Source organism: Talpa europaea (assembly GCF_964194135.1).
Source record: "Talpa europaea genome assembly, chromosome: 9".
In the NCBI taxonomy this organism is placed as follows: domain Eukaryota; kingdom Metazoa; phylum Chordata; class Mammalia; order Eulipotyphla; family Talpidae; genus Talpa; species Talpa europaea.
Window position 1 is genome coordinate 77,418,396 of NC_140076.1, and position 26,571 is coordinate 77,444,966.

The 26,571-nt window shown below is 50.7% G+C and overlaps 2 protein-coding genes across 3 annotated transcripts; one reads left to right on the forward strand and one right to left on the reverse strand.

Moving 5' to 3' along the window:
• Positions 1-342: 342 nt before the first annotated feature.
• Positions 343-8,017, reverse strand: FDPS (farnesyl diphosphate synthase). 2 transcript variants are annotated; one of them, XM_084244329.1, is made up of 10 exons: positions 7,717-8,017; positions 7,477-7,618; positions 6,243-6,383; positions 3,190-3,270; positions 2,906-3,028; positions 2,499-2,587; positions 2,333-2,405; positions 1,599-1,676; positions 1,375-1,509; positions 343-634 (listed from the first exon to the last, which is right to left on the reverse strand). In XM_084244329.1, exons 1-10 carry the CDS (start codon positions 7,983-7,985, stop codon positions 434-436), a joined length of 1,332 nt encoding a protein of 443 aa, XP_084100455.1. In that variant the 5' UTR covers positions 7,986-8,017; the 3' UTR covers positions 343-433. The 2 variants fall into 2 exon arrangements, with proteins under 2 accessions (XP_084100455.1, XP_084100454.1); XM_084244328.1 differs by having other exon boundaries at positions 7,477-7,639; positions 7,717-7,910.
• Positions 8,018-15,590: 7,573 nt separating this feature from the next.
• Positions 15,591-25,978, forward strand: PKLR (pyruvate kinase L/R; the record flags this gene model as incomplete). The annotated part of the gene is made up of 11 exons (XM_084242405.1): positions 15,591-15,687; positions 16,688-16,870; positions 21,800-21,891; positions 21,993-22,124; positions 22,267-22,453; positions 22,817-23,087; positions 23,184-23,334; positions 23,635-23,787; positions 23,882-24,048; positions 24,746-24,927; positions 25,872-25,978. The coding sequence occupies 11 exons, from the start codon at positions 15,591-15,593 to the stop codon at positions 25,976-25,978; spliced, it is 1,722 nt and encodes a 573-aa protein (XP_084098531.1).
• Between the last annotated feature and the right edge of the window lie 593 nt (positions 25,979-26,571).

The following is a 26,571-nucleotide window of genomic DNA, read 5'->3' on the forward strand; positions in this document are numbered from 1 at the left end:
TTCCACCCACACCCACAGGTCGAGCCCGGCTCACCAGGGTCCTCCTGCCAGCGTTCCCGGTGTGGACCAGTCCGCTGCTCCCACGGTCCCGCCCGGCCCAGCCGACCCGAAGGGGGGGGCGCTAGGACAACCCGCCCGCGCTGCGCAGCCGCGCCCCTTCACGCAGAGGTGGGGCGGAATTCAGACCCTCCCCCAGCACTGACGTCTTACTGCGTCATTCAGCCTCCCAAGACCTGCTCGCGGCTTTTAGTCTAGCCCAAGATTCTGGCCCAAAGGGATCCTGAAAACAGGATCCAACATCCAGGCTTCCTTGCAGCCATCCCCATCCTGCCGGACAAAAGTGCGCCGCTGGCTGGCACAGCAGAAACAGAACCACGAGAAGGTTACACAATAGTTTATTGAGAGCCTTCCCTCCTGGCCCTCAGCCTCTAAATCAGTTTTTCCGCTTATAAATCTTGTGTGCGAGTCCCAGGAAGATGGACGGGGGCATGGACTCAGCATGCTGCTTGATGAGACTCATAAGGCGGCTGTAACTGTCTTCTTCGTATTGCATGTACAAAGCTGGCAGATTCATTTCCTCATACAGTGTCTTCACCCGGGCCACCTTCTCGGCCTCCTTCTGCCCATAATTCTCCTGGCAGGGGTTAGAGGCAGGAAAATGGGCTCAGCCTTCCCTTCCTACTTCCTTCAACCATATACTTTAGAATATGTGCAATGCCCCTCACTCCATCCCTGCTTCCAATTTCAGAAAGCCTAGGACCTTCAACAACCTTGTCTCCATCCAAAAAGCTCAGTGATTCAGGGTTCAGGTCCCTGTACCCCAGGGTTTCTCAATCTTGACACAACTGGAATTTTGGCCCAGGTAATTACAGCAAGTTGTACAAAGTTTTCCTGCTCTTTGAAAGGTGTCTGGCAGCATACCTGGCCTCTACCCATTTAGAAATACCTGTAAACCCACAGTACACTGAGTTGCAAGAAAAGATGTCTGGTAACATTTGCACCTGGAGGTACAAAATTACCACCCTTAAGAACCACTACTGGGCCTCCCTGGTGGCGCAGCAGTTGAGTGCTGGGCTGCGAGGCTGCCCGCAGCCTCTGCAGCGCTGGTTCGTTCCCCAGCGGCCAAGTGAGGGTCCCACATGGCGCGCAGACCTCTCCCTCCTGCCACCGGCTGCTCCCCTCAGCAGCGTACCTCGGTCCTTCTGCCTTCTCTGCTCCCCGCTCTGGCTCTGGTGAATTCTCTCACCCTCCCGCGCTTCTGACTGTACCCAGTGCTTGTATGAATGAATAAATAAATAAATAAATCTTTAAAAAAAAAAAAAAGAACCACTACTCCCTCTTCTCAGCTCCTGAACCCATGGCCCTCTTGGGCACCTGTAGGATCCGTTTCTGTTCTGGAGAGGCCCGTTTCAGACACTGAACCACCAGCCAGCTGCATTTGTTGTCCTGGATGTCAGTACCAATCTTGCCAGTCACGCTGGGGTCCCCAAAGAGATCCAGGTAATCATCCTGAAAGGGAGGCAGAAAAGGAAGAATGAAGAGGTCCAGGGAGGGAAGGAATGCTGTACCCACTCCGCCAGGGCCTCCCGCCCTCCTACCTGGATCTGAAAGAACTCTCCCATTTCCAGCAGGATCTTCTTGGCGTTGGCATGCTCCTGTTCCCCATCTACGCCGGCCTACAGTGAAAGGGCACCCAGAAGCCAGGAGTGCCTTCCTCACCCCTCTGCTTCCCCCCATTACGTCTTGCCCTATGCAGCCCCCAAACCACCTCTCCTTTCATACCCCCCTGGCTCTCTGAAAAAGGAATTCCAGACCCCTGTCCCAACCTCCATCGCACTTGTTTTTCACAGAGATGAATCCATTCTGGAGGCCCTGACACAATCTTCTTCAACAATCAGACCCTGAGTCACTCTGATACCTCTTTCTAAACTTTTTGCCATTTCCAACTTCTCGCAGGATGAAAAGGAAACTTGGAGAAGCAAGGCCCGGTCCAACAGTTAATCCCACAGACTGCCTTTGAAATTCATTCTCCTCCCTCCTTAGCCTGAATTCTGTCTTCCCATTCCTCTCCATACTCATATGGGGCTCAGGTCCCTCTAGGATGGGCCAACTACTTTCCTATCATTGGCCTCCATTAATTTTTACAATAATCCTGTGAGGTGGAAATATTGTCCTCATTTTACATCTGAGGAATTAGACTCAGAGAGATTAAGTTACTTGCTCAAGGACACACAGCCATTCAGTGGGGGATCGTCCCAAACTGTCTGCTCTGTGCCCACCTGTCCAAAAGCCCATATCAGCGGGGCAGGGAGGCGTGGGGAGGCTCACTCACCATGTACATGGCAGCAGCTACAGGGAGGTAGAAGGAGTAGAACGCAGTCTTGTACTTGACAATAGATTTGTACCTGAGTACGGGGAAAAGATAAACCTCCTCAGAAGGGCAGTGCCCGGTGGGAGCCCTTACACACTCTTCAGACATGGTTCCCACTCTCCCTCACCTCTTTTCAGTGAATCTGCCAAGATCGACATTGCCCTGGGGAGCTGTGATGAGGTCCAGGGTCTGTCCAATCTCAGTCTGATAGGAACACTGAGGAAGAGGAAGATGGCCCATAAGCTGGATTGTCTCCAGGGCTAATGAACTCTGAAATTCTGGGCCCCACATCCCATACCATTCAACAACTGGGCAGAGTGAGAAATGAAGGAAGGGAGGGCCCCAAAACTCACATTCAAACACCCAGTCCTCTGTCGCTCCTTCCAATCACACAGGAACAGAAAAGCCCTTCCCAACTCCCTTCCTCGCTTTCTTCCCCTCCCAAGCAACCTGAGCTATCGGCTGTGCCCTGAAAGCAGCTAATGACAATATCTATGGGCACTCTCTGGGCATTGGGTCTGGTCCGAGGCACACCTGCAAGAAGAGCTCGATCAAGTTCAGGTAATAGGGCTGTTCCCGGCAGTAGAGTTTCAGCAGGCGATAGATACATGCTTCCAGAAGGAGAGCGTCATTGACGGCATCCAAACCTATGCCCGGCTGACAGGGGCGCAAAGGAAAAAAAAAAGTAGTAAGTCCCTAGGTCCCTAGTCTAGATTCATACCAAGACCTGTCACTGTGAACACAACAGGCTCTATGTAACCACCTCCCTGGGGTCCAAGGATGTGCCCACACCCACTGCTACTTCCCCTCCACTTTACCTTTTTGTACCAGCAGGGCTGCCCCCGTCGGGTGAGGGATGAATCCATGATGTCATCTGCCACCAGGAAGAAAGCCTGGAGCTAGGAGAATGAAAAGTGGAATGAGACCTCCAGGGCTCCTTATTACTGTTCTTCACAGAGCAACAAGAGCTGCTGCTTTTGATAATCACCAGGAACTGGGAAGGAAGGTCAGGATGGGGAGGCCAAAGACTCCAGCTCTGTGCTGTGGGACTTTGGGAAGTTGCGTGACCTGTTTGGTACAGGCTTTCCAACTATAAAATGGGACTAAAATACTCATTTTCAGGGCAAGAGACTCCAACAGGGCGTGGCAAGTCCAGGTCAGCAGCCCTAGGTAACCGCAAGTATCAGGGAGATGATGAAACATCAGACTGACTTCTTCTCTTGCCAAAAACTGCAGTGAATACTTAGGGTCAGATTTTCTCAGCAATTTGCCTTTACGTGACTTCTGAAACCAAATAAGCTTGCGTCTGTATGATCCCTGAGCGCTCTGCTTATACATTCCAGGGATCAGGAACAAAACCCTACCTCAGGGGACCATTTGGGGTATAAGGCTAACAGGATGGAACTAAAGACTAATTTCTGGTGACTTTTAGCTAGGGGTCTTAAACATCTTTTAACACTCAAACATTAGCAAAGGCCTTAGTCTTCTGAGGTGCCTGTACATGTCGGCTTTCCCATTAAACTCAACTCCTAGGAGGCAGGGACCACACGTCTCCCTCCTGGCATTCCCAGAGGCCAGCACAGCCAGCGCAGAGTGGGTGTGTGCTAAGTGCCGGTCTACTAAAGACACAGAGAAAGAAACACTGTAACATTCCCTCTGAAAAGGCTTGTGTGTATATTCCAGTTCCTTAAAACAGCTTTTCAAGACAGTTTTCAAATCTTCACACCACCTACTGTGTGTGCTCTAGTACATCTGTATTGCTCAGAGGAAGCCCCTAATAATGTAACAGTGTTATATATTTGGAGTGTCATGGTCTGAATGTATCTCCCCCCCAAATCATATTGAAATCCTAACTCTTAAAGATGATGGTAGATGGTATCAGGAGGTGGGGTCTTGCGGGGTGCTTAGATCCTGCATGTCGCATGCGTGTCCCTTGCCCCTTTCACCACAGGAGGACACAGCAGGAGGGAGTCACCAAAAAGGCCACACTGGTGCTTTGATCTTGGACTCCCCGGACACCAGAACTGTAAGCACTAAATCTCTGTTGTTTATAAGCCACCCAATGCGTGGCATTTTGTTACAGCCACCCAAACAGATGAGACACATGTGATAATGGCATTGAGGTTATAAGGGTATAACCCTTGTTTTTAGGAGGTGCTGAAATAGAAAAATAAGAGGTTGGATGAGATGAGGCAGATGTCAAAAGAGCATAGAAGCAGAAATTATAACAAAAATTGCCCAAGAAAAAACAATGGCATACATACAACCCATATGGCATCTTGGATAAGTGACAGCATTACAGTGGTGTTTAAACACACTCATAGGTGAAGTAAGTAAGGGTGAAGCTCAAGTTAATGATAACTTATCCCACCTGGAGAACTGACCTGTGAGTTCTCACCACCCTTGACCTGGAGTTCTGCTGCTCTGTTCTGCCTCATCTTCCCACCCTTCCCTTCCTGCCATCTCTGTTTTACTTTTTTTTAAAGATTTATTTTATTTATTTTTTCATACAAGAACTAGGGTGTAGGCCAGAGGTGGGGGGGGGGGTGAGAGGATTCAGCAGAGACAGAGTGGGGAACAGAACAGGCAGATCTACTGAAATACACTGCTGAGGGGAGCAGCGGGTGAGACAGGAGAGGTCTGCCATGCTATGTGGGTCAGCTCCCTGGCTGGGGATCAAACTTGTGCTGCAGTAGCTGCTGATAGCTTCATAGTGCTGAGACTTAACCCCTTGAGCCACCATGGAGGCCCTCATCTCTGGTTTTTTTTTTTTAAAGATTTATTTATTTATTTATACAAGCACTGGGTACAGGCAGAAGCGCCGGAGGGTGAGAGAATTCACCAGAGCCAGAGCGGGTAACTGAACAGGCAGACTGATGAAATACACTGCTGAGGAGAACAGCGGGCGCGGCAGGAAAGGTCTGTGCACCATGTGGGACCCTCGCCGGTGGCCGGGGATCAAACTGGCGCTGCAGAGGCTGCGGGCAGCTTCACAGCCCAGCGCTCAACCGCTGTGCCACCAGGGGAGGCCCATCTCATCTCTGTTTTTATGGGCTCCTGAGAACTTCCCAGTCCCTAAAAGGGCACCCTGTCACTCAGGGTCTTGTTCCTGAGTGAGGACATCATCCCAATTCTCCAGCCCCATCTCACTTACAAGCTCTAGGATTGACTTTCCAATACCCACATGACAGACAGCACCACCAGCTCTGGCAAACCCAGAATGCAGTGTGGCCGACTTTCCTCACATCCTCCCTGAGCTGGCTGCCTATCTCTGCAGGCCAGGAGCCTCAGCACCATCCCTCAACACCAAGTCCTGAAGGCTCTTCCCTTCTGGGTTCAATGCCACCCTCCTCAGGGCCTGGTACCCCTCCCAGAACCCAATCCTCTTGGCACTCATGAAGTCTTTAGAAAGACCAGCAAGCCATACATGTTTAAGAGCCAAGTGAGGAGCCAGGGAGCCAGACCTCCACAGGGAACACACACCCTGTCTCGAGGAGTGACTCAATTCTACTTCAAATGATTGTTGCCACACATGAGAATCTGGACTCAGATTTAGCAATTTTCCAAATGATGCTAGAAATCTGGGTTTTTATGTGAAATCTCTTCTTTGCTAAATTTAGCTGAGACTTAATTTTTAAAACACTTTGGAAAACTATCATTGGGCTGCCAGTTTTCTATCTCTGCCTTAGGCAATCTTTAATCTTCTGGAAGGACGAAATCATTTTATGGCTGTCCTCTGCACAGAGGAAAGAGCTGACTGACTCTGACCAGTCTCAAGGCCCTTGGTTCACGGGTCAGTCTACAGGTTGAAAGTTCCAGGCACCCCAACTCTAATGAGCCTCTTCCCCTGCCTTCCCCCCATCCCTCTCACCAGTTCCACACACCAGCCCACAGTCAGGGCCCTCGAGAGGCTCTCAGAATCCTGCTTCTGTGGATCCACCAGCTCCCGGAATGCTGCCAGCACAGTCATGCCCCGATTGTACTTGCCTCCAAGAGCATTGTATTCCAGGACCTGGACGGCAAGGGCAGGGATTAGACATTCAGGGTTCACAGAGCAGCTACCCTGCTATTTCTCCTCGTGGTCCCCCACTTCCATCCTGGACCTAACTTGCTTCTACTCAACCTGACTCTCCTCCAGGGAGTCTCTGAATTGCTACTCTCTTAGCTTCTTCCCTCAAAACCTGGAGCACAGCTCTCTCTGTGTTGTCTTCCTCGTTAATTTTGAAAGCTCCATAGTGGCCCCAAGCCCAGGAATGGGCTTAAACCCAGGAAAAATTCTGTAGGTACTATGGGATTTACTGGCCCGCTCAGGTCTCTCCTCCAGTGCCTTCCCATCTTCATCTCTCCCAGGCTTCCCCTTCCAGCCCACCTCTGCCCAACCATCTATTCCTCCCCAGTTCAACACATGTATACTTGAAAAGCCCCTCACTATACTAAAGACAAGGACCCACCAAAGCTGGCCAGAGTTGACCCAAGGTGGGGGTGCTCTCCAAGCTCTGCTCTGGCCACCCCCATTCCTCCAATGGTGTCTCCTCCTGCTGGGGCTTCTCATTTTGTCTTCTGCTACCCTGCTGCCCACCACTTGGAAGACTTCCCTTTAAATCTCCATCCCAATGGAGACAAGCCACCCCCTTTTCCTTGGTTCCTCTGACACAAATGTGACAGACAGCATTTATAAAAAAATTTGTACTACCTACTCCAAAAGAATAAAATAATTAGACAACTATCTTGGCAAAAGTCCCTGTCCTAGAGCAGGAGTGTCTGATGATACATTAGCTTCTCTCAGGCCCCAGGCCAAGGTAGCACCTTACAATTTCTGAATGCCTAATTCCTTTTCTTAACAAAATCAAGGTTCCAAGTCTTCACCCCCAGGGCCCTCCACCCCATACAAAGCACTTTGGATATGGATTGTGCACGAAACCACAAAGCAGGATAGATGAGCTGGGTAAGTGCACTGCCTGGGTCCTGCCCTCTTCAGAGCCGACCCAGAGGCACTCAGGTAAAAGTCTGCTCCCACACCAGTCAGAAGTTCTCCAAAACCACAACTTGAATCCCATGCACAAGAGTGATCAAAGATCCACTCCCTCAAGTCTGGAACCCCTCACCTCTTTAAGCCGGGTAATAGCATCGCCTGTCTCAGGGTGCCCCAGCTCATCCTCAGTCAGCACCTTGACAATCTGGGAGAAGTGCTGGATGAAATTCTGCTTTTCTTGGCCACAAACGTCCAATTTTTTGTCTCCATTCATTCTGAGAGAGGAATAAAGTGATCTGAGGAGAGGGAAGACAAGTTAGGAAACTGATCAGCTGCTTCCCTCCCCAAATCCCCTCACCCCCACCACACTCACCGAGGCTCCTCTGTCCACGCTTGGCACCAGCAGCGGGCACTGTGCCAGGCCCCCAGGACTGGGCACCCCCGCACCAGGGAGGGTCGCTGTAGAGGACCCAGCCACCTCTCCAGGGGCACCCAGCAGGGGGCTGGCAGCAAGAAGACCCCCACAGATCTCAGCCAGCGGGACAGAGGCATCATGGGGAGTGGCACAGGGAGGAGGCACCAAGCACTCCCTGCAGGAGCAAGCACCAGAGGCAAATGCATGGTGGCAGCTCCCCAGGTCATCCCCACCACCCAAACTGTAACCTCTGTAGCCAGAACGCCTGAAACTTGAGATCATTTACAAAAAAAAAAAAAAATATATATATATATATATATGGAACAAAAACCGGTATCTCTGACTGAAACTCAACTGGTCGCACTTAAAATAAGATGGCTAGTATTTAATGACATCTAACTTTCTCCTCCTCAACCACGAACTCCTCCAGGTGCCTCCGGCATTGCTATTCTCTTGGCTTCTTCCCTAAAGTGCAGGAGCACAGCAAGAGTCCAGAGAAAAGTAACTCAGGACTGCGGGCTGGGCGGCCCCTTAAGTAACCCTATTTTATAAAGATCAAACTGAAGCTCAAGACGGTGGGTGATCACCCCGGCAGAATAGCATTATTAACTCGAGAACCCGGGGTCTCTCCTGGTAGCAGATGAAAGCGGGTGTGCAGGTTCTCTGACACGCCTTAGAGATAAAAGTGGATGCTAGGGGCATGAGCTGTGGAGCGCTGGGGCTGGTCGACCCTGGTCTTACAGGGACCATTGCGCAGACAGACTCGGAGCAACACTGGGGAGGTTCGCAGCAGAAGAGCAGCCGGGGTCCGGCCATGTCGGGGATTCCAGGGAAGCACTTGGCAGAGTTCCCGAGTTTCCGCACGTCCAACGAGTCAGCCAGTCGAGCTCCCGGACCCGCCCACCCTCCCCGAAAAAAGAAAAAAAAAAAAAAAAAAAAAGTCGGGCATCTCCGATACAACAGTCTGGGCCTCCCGTGCCTGAAGGTACCACTACAGAGCTAAGGCCTGGTTCCCGAGACGCCCGCCCCGCGCCCCAGCCCGCAATCCCTCTCACCTGCTCCCAGATGCCGGCTTCCGGTCCAGATCGTCCGCGCCGTGCTCCCAAAACCCATACCCGCCCCGCGCTCGGCCCGCTGGGTTAAGTAGTTCTCGAGCTTCCTCCACGATACACAAAAATGCCTCAAGGAACTACAAATTCCGGCGGGCCGCGGGAGAGACAAAGGGACGCAATCCCGCGCGGGCGGGCTGGGCGGAGACGGCCGCGTGATTGGCTGCTTCCCCTCGTGCGAGCATGAGGCCCTGTGGCCGGCGACCAATGGAAGGGCTGCGCCCGGTCCGCGCTTTCGGGGCGCGCCTGGGAGCGCCGCGCGCGGATTGCCAGCGGGGCAGTTGTAGTAAGAGTTGTGTTAGTTGGGAAAGGGGAGCGAGTTACATAGGTAACCGGACTATCTCTGTAGTCCCCATCTGTTGCCTTTCCTCCACATTTCAATTTTCATTATGTTTTTGTGCAACTGAGTGTGTTAGTGCAATTCCAGCAAGATCAGGTTGCCAACTTACTGGCTCGTTTCAAGTTTTCGTTCATGTGTTACCGAACGCCGGCCTTAGTTTCCCTCAGCCAATAAAAGGAAACTAAGTTTGAGGAAAAGGAAAGCGGTTTTATTTGTCGACAAATGAGGAGGGCGGCAGACTCATGTCCGAAAAACCACCGTCCTCCTCTTTGGCAGTGGGCAGGGGTATTTATACAGGGGGAGATGGGTAGGCATCCGCGAAGGGGAGGGGGAAGGGGTCCGCACAGAGACAAGTGGGCGCCAGCTCAACAGGGAGATGGATGGGTGTCAGCTCATTCATCTTAAGGGAAGGGGAAGGTGTCAAGGTGTTATAGGACAGGGAGAGGGGCAGCCCAAGCCCCGCAAACCTGCCTATTCTAAATGGGTTCTGCCATCCGCCGCATCAACACAAAACATAGGAGACTTTAATGGGAAGGAACTTTAATAAAACCAGGAAACAATACAGGTAAGGCAAAGAGTCTAGTTTCTAAATGAAGCACCCAAAGTTACCGTCCCCTCGTGGGTAAAAGTCCATCCAAATGGGATTGGCCCAGAGCAAGGCCCCAAGGCCTGCCACAAGTCTAAAGCATCTTCCAGTGGGGACCCACAGAAAAGGGTCACAAACAACCGGACAAGCCTGGAAGGAAAAGAGCAAAATCAACATCAAGATAAAAGCTGCCATTGTCACCTCCCCATGGGTCTCACCCACATCTGTGTCACCCAGTCCACGACCAAAAAGACAAGCGCAGTTTCTTCACGTGTCTCTAGGCTCCATGCGCCTCCTCCAGGTCTCCTGGCTCCATCCTGCTTCCTACCTCAGTCTCTCCTTCCTCTTCTCCTCTTCCTGCTCAGCTCCACTTTCCTGGGGACCACCCTGTTACAAAGGCACAGAGAGGTGATCGCCAACTTGTTTTCCTTAGGGCGAGGGGGAAGGGTCTACAGGGAAACCGGTGGGCGCCAGCTTTTTTTTTCTTCTCAAGGGGAGGGGAAGCTGCAACAAATGGGAAAGACAAGTCATCAATCCTGTTAATGCTAGATAAGGGGAATTGCAAAAAATGGGGGAAAGACAAACTTGTTAACTGTATCACATGTATTAATTTTTTGTTTATTCACTTATTAACTTCTCTAATCCAGAGTTAACATCCTTGAAACTGGCTTTCTTCATCTGTTGATTGAAGATAATATCTTGACATCGTTTATATAAAGTGCTTGAAGGGCTCAAGAAAACTTAGAATTGTAATGCAATGCTTCTTGTCTACACACAAACACACCTTAACAGCTCACCTGACTCGACCGCTTTAGTTCTTCATTACTGTTACCAAATCTCAGTAACTTGAGCCATCTGAAAAGATGCCTGAAACCTTAGACCACCTATGATAAAAGTGGGATTTGTCATCATGAAATAAAATCATTGTGCAAGAAGGCCCCTTTCACCAAAGTCTTTTCAACCTGTACTCGAGGTTCCAGTCAAAGAAATTAGGTCAGAAAAAGAATTTTTTTTTAATTTTTTAAACCTTTTTTTATTATTTTATATATATTTTACATCATTTTTCATTTTGTGCAATGTATGCATTTTCATCTCCGTTATAATCCTCGTGAAATTCCCACCACCCATTCATGTATGAACTATCACCGTGGTCCCTTGTACTCGTCCCACCCCTGTTTTGATCCTACTCCCTCTCCTCACCCCTGCAGAATGTCTCTGGTTTATAGTTGCCTGTGATTTTGATTTTTACTTTATTATAATTACTTTCTTCCCCCTTGATCCCTTATTTGGATCCTCTACATTCCTCCTACAAGTAAGGCTTGTTTCACTGAGCATGATCCCTTCCAGCTCCATCCATTTGCTGCAAATGGCATGAGTTCATATTTTTTGATTGCTGAGTAATATTCCATTGTGTGTGTATGTATATCTATATCACAGCTTCTTGATCCAGGCATCTGTTTTTTGGGCATTTGGGTTGGTTCAATAGCTTATCTATTGTAAATAGTGTTGCAATAAACATAGGGGTGCAGGTGTCCTTTTGGATTAATGTTTTTGGGTTCTTTGGATAGATACCTTGGAGTGGAATTGCTGGATCATATGGAAGCTCCATTTTGAGAAGATTGAGGAAGCTCCACACAGCTTTCCATAGTGGTTGCACCAGTTTGCACTCCCACCAGTAGTGTAGGAGAGTTCCTTTTTCTCCACATCCTCACCAACATTTGTTATCGCTTGTTTTTTTTTTAATATGTGTCATTCTCACTGGTGTAAGATGGTATCTCAATGTGGTTTTGATTTGCATTTCTCTGATTACAAGTGATGTTGAACATTTTTTTCATATGCCTCCTGGCCATTTTTATTTCTTCTTTGGAGAAGGTTCTTTTTAGCTTTTCTGCCCATTTTTTGACTAGGTTATTTACTTTGTTTTTGTTGAGTCTCTTCAGCTCTTTGTAGATTTTTGTGATCAGTCCCTTATCATTAGTATTGTATGCAAAATTTTTTTCCCAATCAGTGGGGTGTCTCTTTGTTTTGGTTAATGTCTCCTTTGCTGTACAGAAGCTCTTTAATTTGATGTAGTCCCAGCTGTTTAGCCTTTCATGCTATCTTTGCTTTGGGTGATATGTCTTTAAAAATATTACTTAGGTGTATGTCATGTAGTGTTTCACCTATATTTTCTTCTGTGTATTTTGTGGCTTCAGTTCTTATGTCTAGTACTTTAATCCATTTTGAGTTGTTTTTTTCTGCATGGTGTGAGGTAGTCGTCAAGCTTCATTCTTTTGCATGTAGCAGCCCAGTTTCCCCAGCACCATTTATTTATTTTTTTAAAGATTTATTTTATTGATGCATACAAGAACTGGGGTAGAGGCCAGAGGTGTAGGGGGGTGAGAGGATTCACCAGAGACAGAGTGGGGAACAGAACAGGCAGATCGACTGAAATACACTGTTGAGGGGAGCAGCGGGTCACTGCAGACCTCTCTTGACTTACCCGCTGCTCCCCTCAACAGTGTATTTCAGTCGATCCTGCTGTTCTGTTCCCCACTCTGTCTCTGGTGAATCCTCTCACCACCACCTCACACCTCTGGCCTGTACCCCAATTATTGTATGCATAAATAAATAAATCTTTAAAAAATAATAATAAATATCTGAAACTTGGGGGAGGAAGAAATTTTTAAAAACAGTCATCTTGGAAAAGAAGCAAAAGCATCTCTATTACAGATGATGTGATCCATTATAGAAAAAATTCACAAGAAAGCTAGAGCTAATAAACTCAGGAAAATTGACAGATACCAAACAAACACTCAGCCCAGACAAGCTAGAGGTACTATCAGGGAGCCCCAACTCAGCCCCAACTCAGCCTCGGGTGGTCCCAGCAAACCACAGATAGGGGGGCAGGGGATCTGGGCATAGGCTAATCTGACTCCCACTTGTACTAATCAGTCTGATTAGTACAAGACACCTGTAACTCAGGCACGCCTGCTGGACTTTCAGGAGACAAGAGGGACGAATCAAATCCCTGGACACAGTCATCTTCTGGGGCAGGCCCAAAGAGAGGACAAGGACAGTAGAAATCACAAGAGGTCACCTGGTCTAGTGACCTCTCACATGAGCTCCACTTACAACATCTCCCAGGGCTGGGGAACCTGAACCCTAGTCCCGAGATGTGTGCAATGTGAGTGAGGCTTCCTCCATTTCCAACTGGGGGAGGGAAACATCAGAGCTGTGACTGGGGACCCAGGCCAGGACTAGAAACCATGACAGAAGCTGGACCTACCACCTACTGGAGTCTTTCCTCATCAGGGAACTTCTCCACTGACATTGGCAGGGAATAGGTGGAAAAGAGATGATTTTTTTTTTTTAATTTTTTTTTTTTAAAGATTTATTTATTTATTTATACAAGCACTGGGTATAGCCAGAAGTGTGGGAAGGTGAGAGAATTCACCAGAGCCAGAGCGGGGAGCAGAGCAGGCAGAAGGACCGAAGTACACTGCTGAGGGGAGCAGCGGGCAGCAGGAGAGGTCTGCACGCCATGCGGGACCCTCCTCCAGTGGCCGGGGAGCAGCCGGGGATCGAACCAGCGCTGCAGAGGCTGTGGGCAGCTTCGCAACCCAGCGCTCAACCGCTGCGCCACCGGGGAGGCCCGAGATGATTTTTTTTTAATAATTTTTATACTCTTTATTTTATTTTATTTTTTTAAAGATTTATTTATTTATGCATACAAGAACTGGGGTACAGGCCAGAGGTGGAGTGTTTGAGGATTCACCAGAGACAGAGTGGGGAACAGAACAGGCATACTGACGAAATACACTGCTGAGGGGAGCAGCGGGCGAGACAGGAGAGGGCTGTTGCGCCATGTGGGACCCTCGCAGTCCGGCCGGGATTGAACCCGCGCTGCAGGTGCTGCAGAGGCTGCGGACAGCTTCAGAGCATGGCACTCAACTGCCTGTGCCACCAGGGGAGGCCATTTCAAACAAAAATTTTGGCTATCTTTTTAAAAAGGAAAAAGCCACCTGGGTCTAGCCTGGCCTCTGCCTCTGGCTCCATACTGGTCATTCTCCCCCTGCCCCTTGCAAGTGAGGGGGTTCCAAGAGTGGATCTCAGGGAGTCCTATGCAAAAGCAGCCCGCAGAAAAGAGACATAGAAAAGAGCGGCTCTTCATATGGAAGGAGACCGGGAGCTATTCTGGGGAGGGGAAGGATACAACATGGCATGTACAGGGCAGTGCTTCCATTTGCATAAAAAAGGAAAGATTATATATATTCTTTGTATCTGCATAGTATATTTCTGGGAGAATATATAGACAATCCAGAAATCTGATGATGTAAGAGGCTCAGGGGGAAATTGAGTGGCTGAGGAGGGGGATGGAGTTTAGCAGGGAGAAACTCTTTAGTTACACCTATACCACTGAATTTTGCTCTTTGTGCAAATATTTATCAAATAAATGTAAATACATTTTATAACAAATTCATGGAACTTTTGGAAACACAGGGGCAGGGGCCCACCCTGATATTCTGATTACTGAGGTCCCAGTCACCAGATGTGTACGTGCCCAACAGCAACAAGATTTCCCAGCTCCCTGTGGAGTGTCCCTGAGCTTCCGAGGGCTTTATCGCACTGCGCTCTCCCCAAGCTTTATTATCTAGGTTTGCACATGAGGAAACTGAAACTGACGCTCAGACTCTCTCTGCCCAGCCTGGCCCTCGCCCCCCTAACCCCCCCGGGGGTGCACTCTGGGGGCCTCGCGGTCAGTCCTTCCTCCAGCCCAGCTCTGCGCAGACCTGAGCCCTTCCCCCACCCTGGTGAGCCTGGACTAGCTGTTCTCTGTTTCCACAACTGATAAGCACCCTCAAGGCCAAATACCTGATTCATGCATTCCAGCTGACTTGCTTTAGACAAATATTCTGTTGCCTAATTGTTCAGGGCTCAGACTTTAGAGAATAATCTCCTCTGGGCACACCTGTGCCAGTGTAAAGCCTGCCAGTGTAAATAAAGAGCTTCCCTTCTCCTGAGTGTTGCCTGGTTCCCTACTGAAAATCTGCTGTAACACCATCAAAGAGGCCTCCCACGACCACCTCACCTATAATTCCATCAGCACCAAGCCATTCCCCTCTCTTCTCACTGGCTTCTCTGTTCCATTACCTGATGGATGATTCCTTAATACACTTACAAAGTTTGCAGTTATACATTTATTTGTTGGATATTTGCTTAGAGTCTCTCTCCCCTGCTCTGCTGTAAATTTCTCAAGAAGGTCAAGGCCCTGTCTGTTTTGCTCACATTATATCCTTGGGACCTGGCACAGAGTTGGTGCTCAATAAATTCTGGAAAATGGTCCATGAGCAAATGATTGTATTATGATGTGGATGATGCTAGCCAGAGCTGAGAATTACACCACAACATCGGTGTTCTTTGGCCCCTTTCTTCAGACTTCAGTCCCTGGTCAGAGTCCCCTGCTTCCTAGATTCCTGGAGGGCTAACTTCAGGTAAGTACAAAGGAAGGGGGGCCACACCGCTGGCAAAAAAAAAAAAACCCAAAAAACAAAAAACAACCTCCATTCAGGGTGATGAGCAGACAGCGTGAATGGACTGGAAATTTGTCAGGAAAAATGGAGGAGAGAGGAGGAATGCCAGAACACAGGGGCAGAGAGTCAGCTGGTCTGCAGGAGGGACTCTGTGCGGGGACAGGGATGGCCTACTGGGTGTGCCTCCCTGCTTTCCTCTGGCTCCCTTAGATAAGACCAGCAGTTTTGTCATCATCCCCCTCTCTCCCCACAGTCCAGGCAGCCCAGCCTCACACTTTGGAAGCATGTCAATCCAGGAGGACATCCCACCCCAGCACTGGTCATGGATCTCTAAGTCCCAGAGGGACTTGGCAAAGTCCATCCTGATTGGGGCTCCAGGAGGTAAGAAGGGGCAACAGAAGCCTATAAAAAGAAGGGGGGAATGAGGATGGACAGAAGCAATGAGGGTGGAAGGAATTAATGACCCCAATCTGTTGCTGGCCAGGAAGGGCTCTGGAGGGTCTGTGTTCATTGGCGTCTCCCCTGTGTTGTTATGGACCCTGGGTGGGGCCTCTTCTTGGGCCCCTCCAGGCAGGGCAGAGGGAGCCTGTGGCTTGGGAGCCACACGTCATGCCTGTGGTTCCTGGACTCTGGCCTCTGGAACAGGGTAAACACTGGTGACAGATCTGATCCTCAGCCCATTCGGGCCTCCTGCTGCTGACAGCCTGACGGTGTAGAGGACACCCCCAGAGACAAGCAGGCTACGGCAGCATGGACGGTGTTACTGAAAGTGGGGCTCCTCTGACCTGGGCTGAATCAAGCGACAGGGACCCCAGAACCTGGAGTAGTACTGAAGGAGCTGGGGAAATTCAGAGGAATAGGGAGCGGGGGATAAGAGTGTCAATGAATTGCCAGGGGTTGAAAGAAAAAAAAACAAGGACCTTAGGAGAGGCTACTGGATAACGAGGGGCCACACTAATAATATCTAGTAGACCAGCTATCAAGGGGGACTGAGACTGAGAGAGATGGGCAGCTGAAGGGCATGAAGTCTGGGATCGTGCAGGATCAGCTAGGTGGATGATGGTTAAGGATCTGAGCCTAGAGCTAGTCGGCAGAGTCAGGGGATGTGGGGGGGGGGGACTCCCATCTCTTAGTTGGAAGCTGTACACTCTTGGGCAGTTTCTTTACTCTTTCTCAGGCTCTGATTCTTTATAAAAAGGGGATAACAATATAGCATTAACAGCACCTGCTTCATTGGATCCTCGTACCTTAATATGTGTACACATAATGCCGGCTCTAAGAGGGACTCAACAAAACTGGAAAGGCCAGGGAAGGAACAGGGAATGCAGAGATGAAGGATGGGAGGAGAGGCAGGTGCCCATGAAGCCCCGTTCTCCTGCAGGGCCAGCGGGGTACCTGAGGCGGGCCAGCGTGGCCCAGCTGACCCAGGAGCTGGGCACTGCTTTCTTCCAGCGGCAGCAGCTCTCAGCTGCAATGGCAGACACCTTCCTGGAGCACCTCTGCCTGCTGGACATCGACTCTGAGCCTGTGGCTGCTCGCAGCACCAGCATCATCGCCACCATTGGTAAGCACCCTCTCCCCTCCCCCCCACTGCCACACCACAGGACCTCTTGGTCTCTTAAGGTGCCCCCTCATCTTTGGTCTCCCTTGAAATGTCTCCATATTTGTTGAGCATTTGGTAGGCAAGGTTTTGAGTCCTGAGAGCAGATCAGTGAAATAAACCAAGATCCCTATCTTTGGGGAGTTGACCATCTAGCGTGGGGGGGATATAAATAATAAACATAATATATTATTGGGTAGCGATTGCTGAGAATATTAGACCTGAGCAAAGACTTGAAGAACATAGAGAATGTGCATGCAGGTGTCTGGGCAGAGCATTCCAGGCAGAGAGAACAGTCAACGCAAAGGAATGAGTTGCTAGAAATTGACAAGGGAGAAGAATTGTAGAAATGAAGAGACTGTAGGGGAGGGGAAGACGATGTCCAGCTCAGTAGGCTATTTTTAGAATTTGAGTTTTTCTCTTAAGGGAGATGGGGAATTACCGCAGAGTTTTGAGTGAGGAAGAAACACCCTATTATGCATGTTTTAACAGAACCACACTGACCGCATTAAATAGATTGGAAGTGGGGGTAGGGGCAGGGGCAGAAGCTGCTCCTGCTAATGGTGGCTCAGACCAGGTGATGGCAATGGAGGTAATGAGACGTGATCAAATTCTGAATGTATTTCAAAGGTAGAATAAACAGGATTTCCTAATGGTTGGATATGGGGTTGAGTGAAGGTTGGGAAAGGAGTCAGGGATGACACCGAGGTTTTTGGCATGAAGAACTAGAAGATGCATTGTCAATGGAGCAGCAAAGACTGGTGGAAAGGTTTGCGGGGAGGAGATCAGGAGTTCACTTTCAGACATGTTGAGTTTGCAATGTGTATGAGACATCCACGTTTAATAGAGAGTGAGCGGTCAAATCCACAAGTGTGGCTTTGGGAGAGAGGTCTGAATTGGAGGTATAAATTTGGGGGTTGTTGGCATACAGATGATTTTTATTTTATTTTATTTTTTAAAAGATTTATTTATGCATACAAGAGCTGGGGTACAGGCCAGAGGTGTGTGTGTGTGGGGTGGGGGGTTGGTGAGAGGATTCTCCAGAGACAGAGCAGGGAACAGAACAGGCAGACTGACTGAAATACACTGCTGAGGGGAGCAGCGGGAGAGACAGGAGAGGTCTGCTGCGCCATGCGGGTAGCTCCCTGGCTGGGGAGTGAACTCGTGCTGCAGTAGCTGCAGATAGCTTCATAGTGCTGAGACTTGCACCACCCAGGAGGCCACCATACTGTGGTCTTATCTCATGGGTCTGACCATGCTCTGTTTGGATGAGCCCCAGACTATGACTGTGTCCGGGGCTTTGATTTGTCCCTCTGGTTGCCTGGAGGTCAGCAACAGGAGTACTGAATTATGGATGCCTTGCATAGATCTAAATGAAGTGGGGGTTGGCCAAGAGGGGGATCTCCCCACCCCTTTGGCCAGCATCCTGGCCCCCAAGTCCATCCTGTGATGTAGGCCATGTGGAGGTGAGCTGGAGCCCCTGCCCCAGACCAAGGCCTTGCTGAGGTGCTCCCGACTCCCATTGAGGGCCCACAATTCCTGAGAAAATAAGTGTTTTAAGAAAAAAGTGAATGGGACCTCCCTGATGGCACAAGAGTTTAAGACCGCAACTATTCGCAGCCACTGTAGCACAAGTTCGATCCCCGGCCAGGGAGCTACCCACATGGTGCAGCAGACCTCTCCTGACTCACCTGCTGCTCTCTTCAGCAATGTATTTCAGTCAATCTGCCTGTTCAGTTCCCCACTCTGTCTGTGGTTAATCCTTTCACCCCCCCAACACACCTCTGGCCTGTACTCCAGTTATTGTATGTATAATAAAATAAATCTTAAAAAAAGAAAAGATGAATGACCAAAAAGGTTTTCATCCTTGAGTAGACTGAAGAGAAGCAAAAGGTGTTGAAAAAAATCTACACACACATATAAAATATTGTGTAGGGCCTCCCCGGTGGCGCAGCGGTTGAGCGCTGGGTTGCGAAGCTGCCCGCGGCCTCTGCGGCGCCGGTTCGATCCCCGGCTGCTCCCAGGCCACTGGAGGAGGGTCCCACATGGCGCGCAGACCTCTCCTGCTGCCCGCTGCTCCCCTCAGCAGTGTACTTCGGTCCTTCTGCCTGCTCTGCTCCCCGCTCTGGCTCTGGTGAATTCTCTCACCCTCCAGCGCTTCTGACTGTACCCAGTGCATGTGTAAACAAAACAAACAAACAAACCAGCAAACAAATAAAGAAAGCATGCCTCTATAAAAAAAAAAAAAAAATATTGTGTAATAGATGGGCCTCCCTGGTGATGCAGGGGTTAAAGTCTCAGCGCTATCAAGCTATCAACAGCCACTGTGGCTGGGGTTCAATTTCCAGTCTATCTACCTGTTCTGCTCCCCATTCTGTCTCTGGTGAATCCTCTCACCTCCCCCGCCCCCCGCACCTCTGGCCTACACCCCAGTTCTTGTATGCATGAATAAAATAAATCTTTTTTTAAATATTGTACTATAGAAAAGAAAATGAGAATCAAGAATTTCAGAAACATCAAAAAGGATTAAAATTAAGCATTTTAAATAGTTGAAAGAAAAAAAGGTGTCCATGAATTTAAAAAAAATTGTGCTGTGTTTATTGAGGTAAAAATGGTTTACAGCATTGCCCACAGTTTGGGGGTGTATGTCTCTTCAGATGTATGTCAAGACACTAACCGGCCAGCCAGCACCTGTGCTTCTCCACCACATAGTCATTTGGAAACCTCCCTGTCAGCTCCCCTCTCTCCATGCTCCCCCTCTGGTAGCCTCAATTGTATAGTCACATTTTAAGGTTTGTTTTGCTTTTGCTTTTCTGTTCCTCTGTTTAGTTTCTCTCTGTTCCACAAGTGAGTGAAATCATCTGGTATTTGTCTATCTCTTTCTGACTTAAATCATTTAGCATAACCCCTCCAGTTCCATCCATGTGTCACAATGGCTAAGTAGTATCCATTGTGTCAGAGACTGCATCTTCTGAATCTGCTCGGAAGTCTTTGGGCATTTAGGTTGTTTCCTTAACTTGACTATTATAAAGTGCTGCAATGAACACAAAGGTGTATGTATGCCTTCAAATTTGTGTTTTTGTGTCCTTAGGATAGATACTTAGGAATGGGATTGCTGGGTTGTAAAATAGATCTATTTTTAATATTTTAATATTTCTTTTTTTTTTCATAGAGGCATGCTTTTATTTATTTATTTGTTTGTTTTTTTTTTTGTTCACACATGCACTGGGTACAGTCAGAAGCACGGGAGGGTGGGAGAATTCACCAGAGCCAGAGCGGGGAGCAGAGCAGGCAGAAGGACCGAAGCACACTGCTGAGGGGAGCAGCGGGCGGCAGGAGAGGGCTGCGCACCATGTGGGACCCTCCTCCGGTGGCCGGGGAGCAGCTGGGGATCGAACCGGCGCCGCAGAGGCCGCGGGCAGCTTCGCAACCCAGCGCCCAACCGCTGCGCCACCGGGGAGGCCCTCTATTTTTAATATTTTGAGAAAGCTCCATATTGTTTTCCATAAGGGCTGGACCAGTCTAAAATCTTTTTTTTTTTTTTAAGCATTTTAAAAGGACAGGCTTATTAGTAAAAGGGGTAAGAAAAAGAGAGGCACCTGCATAGTCCGGGTAGGCAGGAGAGCTGCCTGGGTCGTCTACATTCTGACCAAGAGTGTATGAAGTTTCCCTTTCTCCACACCCTCTCCAGCACTTGTTGTTACTGGTCTTTTTGATGTGGGCCATACTTATGGGAGTGGTGGTTTTAATTTTCATTTCCCTGGTGGCACAAGGAGTTAAGATGCAACCTATGAAGCAATTGGCAGCCTCTGCAGTACAAGTTCGATTCCCAGGCCAGCCAGGGAACAACCCACATGGCGCAGCAGACCTCTCCTGACTCACCCACTGCTCCTCTCAGCAGTGTACTTGGGTCAGTCTACCTTTTCTGTTCCTCACTCTGTCTCTGGTGAATCCTCTTACACCCCCGCCCCCTCACCTCTGGTCTGTACCCCTGCTCTTGTATACATAAATAAATCTTTTTTAAAAAATTGCATTTCCCTAATACAAGTGATGATAAGCTTTTTTAAAAAAAGATTTATTTATTTATGCATATAAGAACTGGGGTACAGGCTAGAGGTGCAGGGTGTGAGAGGATTCACCGGAGACAGTGGGGTACAGAACAAGCAGACCAACTGAAATCCACTGCTGAGGGGAGCAGGGGTGAGACAGGAGAGGTCTGCTGAGCCATGTGGGTCAGTGCCCGGCCCGGGGATTGAACTTGCTGCAGATTGCTTCATAGTGCCGAGACTTAATCCCTTGCGCCATCAAGAAGGCCCATGAGGGTATCTTTTAATGATTAAAGAAATGACAGCAAGTTTATATGCCAATGAGAATGATCTAATAAAAAGGAAAACATTGACAGCAAAGGACTGGAGAATGGCTAAATCTCTGTTGGTAAGCACGGCCTTGAGCAAGTGAGGAGACCTAGTTAGTACAGAAGTGGAAGAACCAGTTTAGGCAGGAGAGGCTGGACAACTGGTTCGCTGCTGCCCAATCAGTAGAGCAGGGACAGGGCAGGACTCAGCTGTCCTCATCCAACATCAGGGACTGCAGCTCTAAAGCCAGTGCCCCAAATGCTCTCACCTGGCACCCATCATACTCCTGAGTTACCCCACACCGCAGCACTAAGTATCTGCCAACACAGTCACCCCAGGCCAGGCTGAGCACACTCCCCCCCAAGACCCCACGGTGTTGCTTCCTCAGGGAAGAGGCTGGTATTGACCGGAGAGGACAGAGTTTCAGAGCTGCCAGCAGGTGGGCGGCAGGGAATAAAAATTAGGTCACAGAATTTCTGCGGCTTGGGGCTTCTCTGGGATTTGGAGAAGTTTGGCCGAGCAGCGTCTCTGGTTCCAGGGCCGGCATCTCGCTCCGTGGAGCGTCTCAAGGAGATGATCAAGGCCGGGATGAACATCGCGCGACTCAATTTCTCCCACGGCTCCCACGAGGTTCGGGACCAGGCCGCGCGGGGAGGCGGGCTGGGGGAGAGGATGGATGCCCCGGGTTCTGGCCGCCTTTCCCCGAAACTCCCGTTGGGTTGCGTCCCCAGTACCACGCCCAGTCCATCGCCAACGTCCGGGAGGCGGCAGAGAGCTTCGCAACGTCCCCGCTTAGCTACCGGCCCGTGGCCATCGCTCTGGACACCAAGGGACCAGAGATACGAACTGGGACCCTGCAGGGGGTGAGAGGCCGGGCCGGACCCTGGGGCGGGGGGGGGGGGTACCCAGAAGGGGGCGGTTGGGCAGGTCCGACCCCAGGGGCGGAGCATAGGGAGGGGCCGCCCGGGCCGCGGGACCTAAGGCGCCCTCTGGCTCCGCCCCCAGGGCCCCGAGACCGAAGTGGAGCTGGTGAAGGGCTCCCAGGTGCTGGTGACCGTGGACCCGGCGTTCCAAACTCGGGGGGACGCGAACACCGTGTGGGTGGACTACCCCAATATTGCCCGGGTCGTGACGGTGGGGGGCCGCATCTATGTTGACGACGGGCTCATCTCCCTAGAGGTCAAGAAAATCGGTGCGGATGCCCCTCTCACCCCCGCCCTGAGCAAATCTGGGTGCACGCCCTTCTCTGGCTCCCACCTTCTCAGGGTAGACCGGCCACCCCTCCCCTGGCCTATGTCCTTCCCCTCCCGTCCTGTCCAGGGAGCCCCCAGCACCCAGGCTCCTAGGCCTGCCCTGGCTTGGGGCTGAACTGGAGGGTTGGTCGTTTCTTCCACAGACGTCCACAAATAGGGGGCCTATTTGATGCTGAGCCTAAAGCGAATGGGACTCGGTTCTGGTTCTTCAGGGGTCTAAACCTGGGGCTCCCTGTGCTGTGACTGTAGTCCGACCTCACCCCTGACCTTTCTGAAAAGGCTGGCTCTGTCCGAACCCGTAGGCCCAGAAGGGCTGCAGACCGAAGTGGAGAACGGCGGCGTCCTGGGCAGCCGGAAGGGTGTGAACCTGCCGGGTGCCCAGGTGGACCTGCCTGGGCTGTCCGAGCAAGATGTCCGGGACCTGCGCTTCGGGGTGGAGCATGGCGTAGACATCATCTTCGCCTCCTTTGTGCGAAAAGCCAGTGATGTGGCTGCCATCAGGGCTGCTCTGGGACCAGAAGGACAGGGCATCAAGATCATTAGCAAAATCGAGAACCATGAAGGCGTGAAGAAGTGAGACTTGGTCTTTGTCCCTATCAGTCCCTAACCATGCCCATAGTTCCTCTTCTCCTGCAGGCCTCTCCCGGCCTGACTAGCCCAACCACCCAGGTTTGATGAAATCCTGGAGGTGAGCGATGGCATCATGGTGGCAAGGGGTGACCTGGGCATCGAGATCCCTGCGGAGAAGGTTTTCCTGGCTCAGAAGATGATGATCGGACGTTGTAACTTGGCGGGCAAGCCCGTTGTGTGTGCCACACAGGTCTGGAGTGAGCCCACAGGGCCGGGGCATGGTGTGGGTGTGGGGGCACTGAGAATGAATTCCCCCACCTTAAGTCTAGAGCCCAGTTTACTGTCCAGTGTCAGATTCTCATAGAATGAAGTTAGGAAACGGTGCTGTGGTCTCCAATTTTAGATAAGGAAACAGAACTGCCAGAATCACAATTTGATCATGACCCTGGCATTCAGGGCACTCTGGGAGCGTGGGTGTCAGAAAAGTAACTTGGACAGATTTCCTGGCAGAATGTGACTCCAAGAGCTCTGATGTCCAGATGTTTCCCAGATGCTGGAAAGCATGATCACTAAGCCCCGGCCAACTCGGGCAGAGACGAGCGATGTGGCAAACGCTGTGCTGGATGGGGCTGATTGCATCATGCTGTCCGGGGAGACTGCCAAGGGCAACTTTCCTGTGGAGGCTGTAAAGATGCAGCATGCGGTAGGAGTTTGGCATGAAAGGAAAATGGGCTGGAAAACTATACCCCTTTTGCACCCCAGGGCCTCTGCCCACCCTGACCTCCTGCTGCCTGCAGATTGCCCGGGAGGCTGAGGCTGCAGTGTACCACCGCCAGCTGTTTGAGGAACTGCGCCGGGCAGCACCTCTGAGCCGCGACCCCACTGAGGTCACCGCCATCGGCGCCGTTGAGGCTGCTTTCAAGTGTTGTGCTGCTGCCATCATCGTGCTGACCACCACAGGCCGGTGAGGGGGACGCCGGGAACGCCAAGACAGGGCTTTGAGTCAGGGGCCCACTGAGAAGGGACTTGTCGCATCACAGAGATGATGACTTATAATCTGGGATAAGAGGAGAAATAGAGAGCTGAGGCCAGGAGAGGCAGATCTTGGAGCACACGAGGAATTATGCCAGTGAGCTCCAGGGGCTGGGGCGGTGTGGGGGGTTGGGGAGGAGATGGCATTACTGGGCCCATTGGCTTCCAGACCACTTAGGCTCCTAAGGTTCACAGGCAAGACCTCTGTCTCTAGCCCACAAAGCCTGATGGTGCCAGGGTGTGGCAGAAATAACAAGGTCTGCGTTCAAGTGTGTTTTGAAATTTAGCTATGACACCTTCAGCAAGTCAGCCAGGCTCTATAAGCCTCTTCTGTTTCCTTGTGGGGTTGTGAAAATTTATAAGAGACGTTTGTGAGTATATCTTCAGAAGAGTTTTAAGTTCCCCCTTGTCTCGTTGGATATGTCCTTTATTATTTCTTACATTCCTTGTATGGTAAGAAGGGCAGGTAATCTTACTCCCATTTTAAGGTGAGAAAAACAAGGCCCAGAGAAATATGACTTCCCCAGTGTCATGCAACCTATTGGTGGCTCATGGAATCAAAGCCCAAACTTTGTTTCCTAGTTAATACTTTCTCACTGCTCTGGTCTGACCTTCTTTGCCTTCTTCAGCTCAGCCCAGCTTCTGTCCCGTTACCGACCTCGGGCAGCAGTCATTGCTGTCACCCGCTCTGCCCAGGCTGCCCGCCAGGCCCACCTATGCCGAGGAGTCTTCCCCTTGCTTTACCACAACCCTCCAGAGGCCATCTGGGCAGATGATGTGGATCGCCGTGTCCAGTTTGGTATCGACAGTGGTGAGTCATCCAGACATCCTCCCTACCCACCCAGGGATTTGTATCAGGAATCCTCCAGCTCGGCTTCCCATACTTGCCCAAAGGACCTCACCTCTCTCCTCTGGTTCCAGATTTTCTCTGTGAGGTTCGCTAAGACCTCCAGGGCAGGGGGACATGCCGAGGGAGCAGGGCAGAAGGAGAGAGGTCAGGGCCATCCCTAGGAAGTCAGCCTGATGCGTGCATGCACTAGGTGGCTAGAGCAGGTGTGACATAAGGAGCAAGATGTGGGAGGAGAAAGGGGGACCCCTAGACCTGGAACTAAAAACACAGCTGGCATATGCTAACTCCCTGCCTCTTCCTACCAGCAACACAGACCTGCTGCTTAGTAACATACCTCATTCCCTCCGTAGACACACCTGCAGCTCTGATATACTGAAAGGGTCACATTCCCTGAGGAGTCGCCTAGGGCACACTGCAGTTTGCTTTAGGTCCCTCATGCCCTACAAGGTGCCTTGAGGAGGTAGAGGGTGGTGGCTAATTCTCAGTACTTGGCTGATATGGGTCCCTTAAAAAAAAAAAATTGAGGCCTCCCTGGTGGCACAAGGGGTTAAGTCTCAGCACTATGACACTTGTATTTATGCATGCATGCATAAATAAATAAAAGAATAAATCTTTTTAAATTATTTATTTATTTTTGTAGAAGAGCTAGGGTACAGGCCAGAGGTGTGGGAGGTGAGAGGATTCACCAGAGACTGAGTGGGGAGAACAGGCAGACTGACTGAAATCCACTGCTGAGGGGAGCAGCGGGTGAGACAGGAGAGGTCTGCTGTGCCATGTGGGTAGCTCCCTGGCCAGGGATCAAACTCAGGCTCCAGCAGTGACAGGGCTGAGACTTAACCCCCAGGCGACTAGGGAGACCCCTGACCTCAGTCCCTTAATGGCTGATCATCTCCCCCCACCCCCAGGAAAACTCCGTGGCTTCCTCCGAGTTGGGGACCTGGTGATTGTGGTGACAGGCTGGCGACCTGGTTCCGGCTATACCAATATCATGCGGGTGCTGAGCGTGGCCTGAGATGCCCTTGCCTCCGACCTAGCCAACCCGTGACCCCATCCCTCCACCCTGCCCCTCCGACTGTACCAGGCTGTCTTCCCACCCAAGGCCACACCTGCCGTCTAGCACATTACAGGCACCCCCCTCCCGTCCCTCCCACACCGGCTGTGGCAGTCTGCGGCCAGCGAAGCACAGACCGTCCAGCAGTGCCACTGCTCGTCCCCGCTCTCAGCTGGGCCCTGAAATGTTCTGAGCCTTTAATCCCAGTTTAACTGGTTGGTTCTCTCCCCCCAGGCTTCCCACATCTGGGAGTGGGAGAGGGGAACAGGGCAACTGTGTCCATTTACCACAAAATCCACTCTTTTAAAAACCTTTCACATCCATGGAGTGCACATCTGTGGGCCTCCTGTTAAGTCAGGCAGCTCCTGGGGAGAGCGCCACTGTGCCTGATGGCTTAGTGCAGGCCCGCACTACCCCTTCACTGCGACTAATGGGGACATCAGAGCACTGCTCTTTGCGGGGCCTTAGGGTAGCTGGATGTGGAGAGGTGCTGAGAGCCAGGTGGCTCACCTCCTCACTGTGGCAGCACACCCCACCCCCACCCCCGCCGCAGT

What these genes read in the sequence shown, in the direction of transcription:
- FDPS (XM_084244329.1), bottom strand. Translation starts at nt 7,985, where the DNA reads ATGACCTGGGGAGCTGCCACCATGCATTTGCCTCTGGTGCTTGCTCCT. An exon ending in CTATTACCCGGCTTAAAGAG is followed by an intron (nt 6,384 to 7,476) that starts GTGAGGGGTTCC and finishes CTTGCCGTCCAG; the next exon opens with GTCCTGGAATACAATGCTCT. An exon ending in AGCCCTGCTGGTACAAAAAG is followed by an intron (nt 3,029 to 3,189) that starts GTAAAGTGGAGG and finishes CGCCCCTGTCAG; the next exon opens with CCGGGCATAGGTTTGGATGC.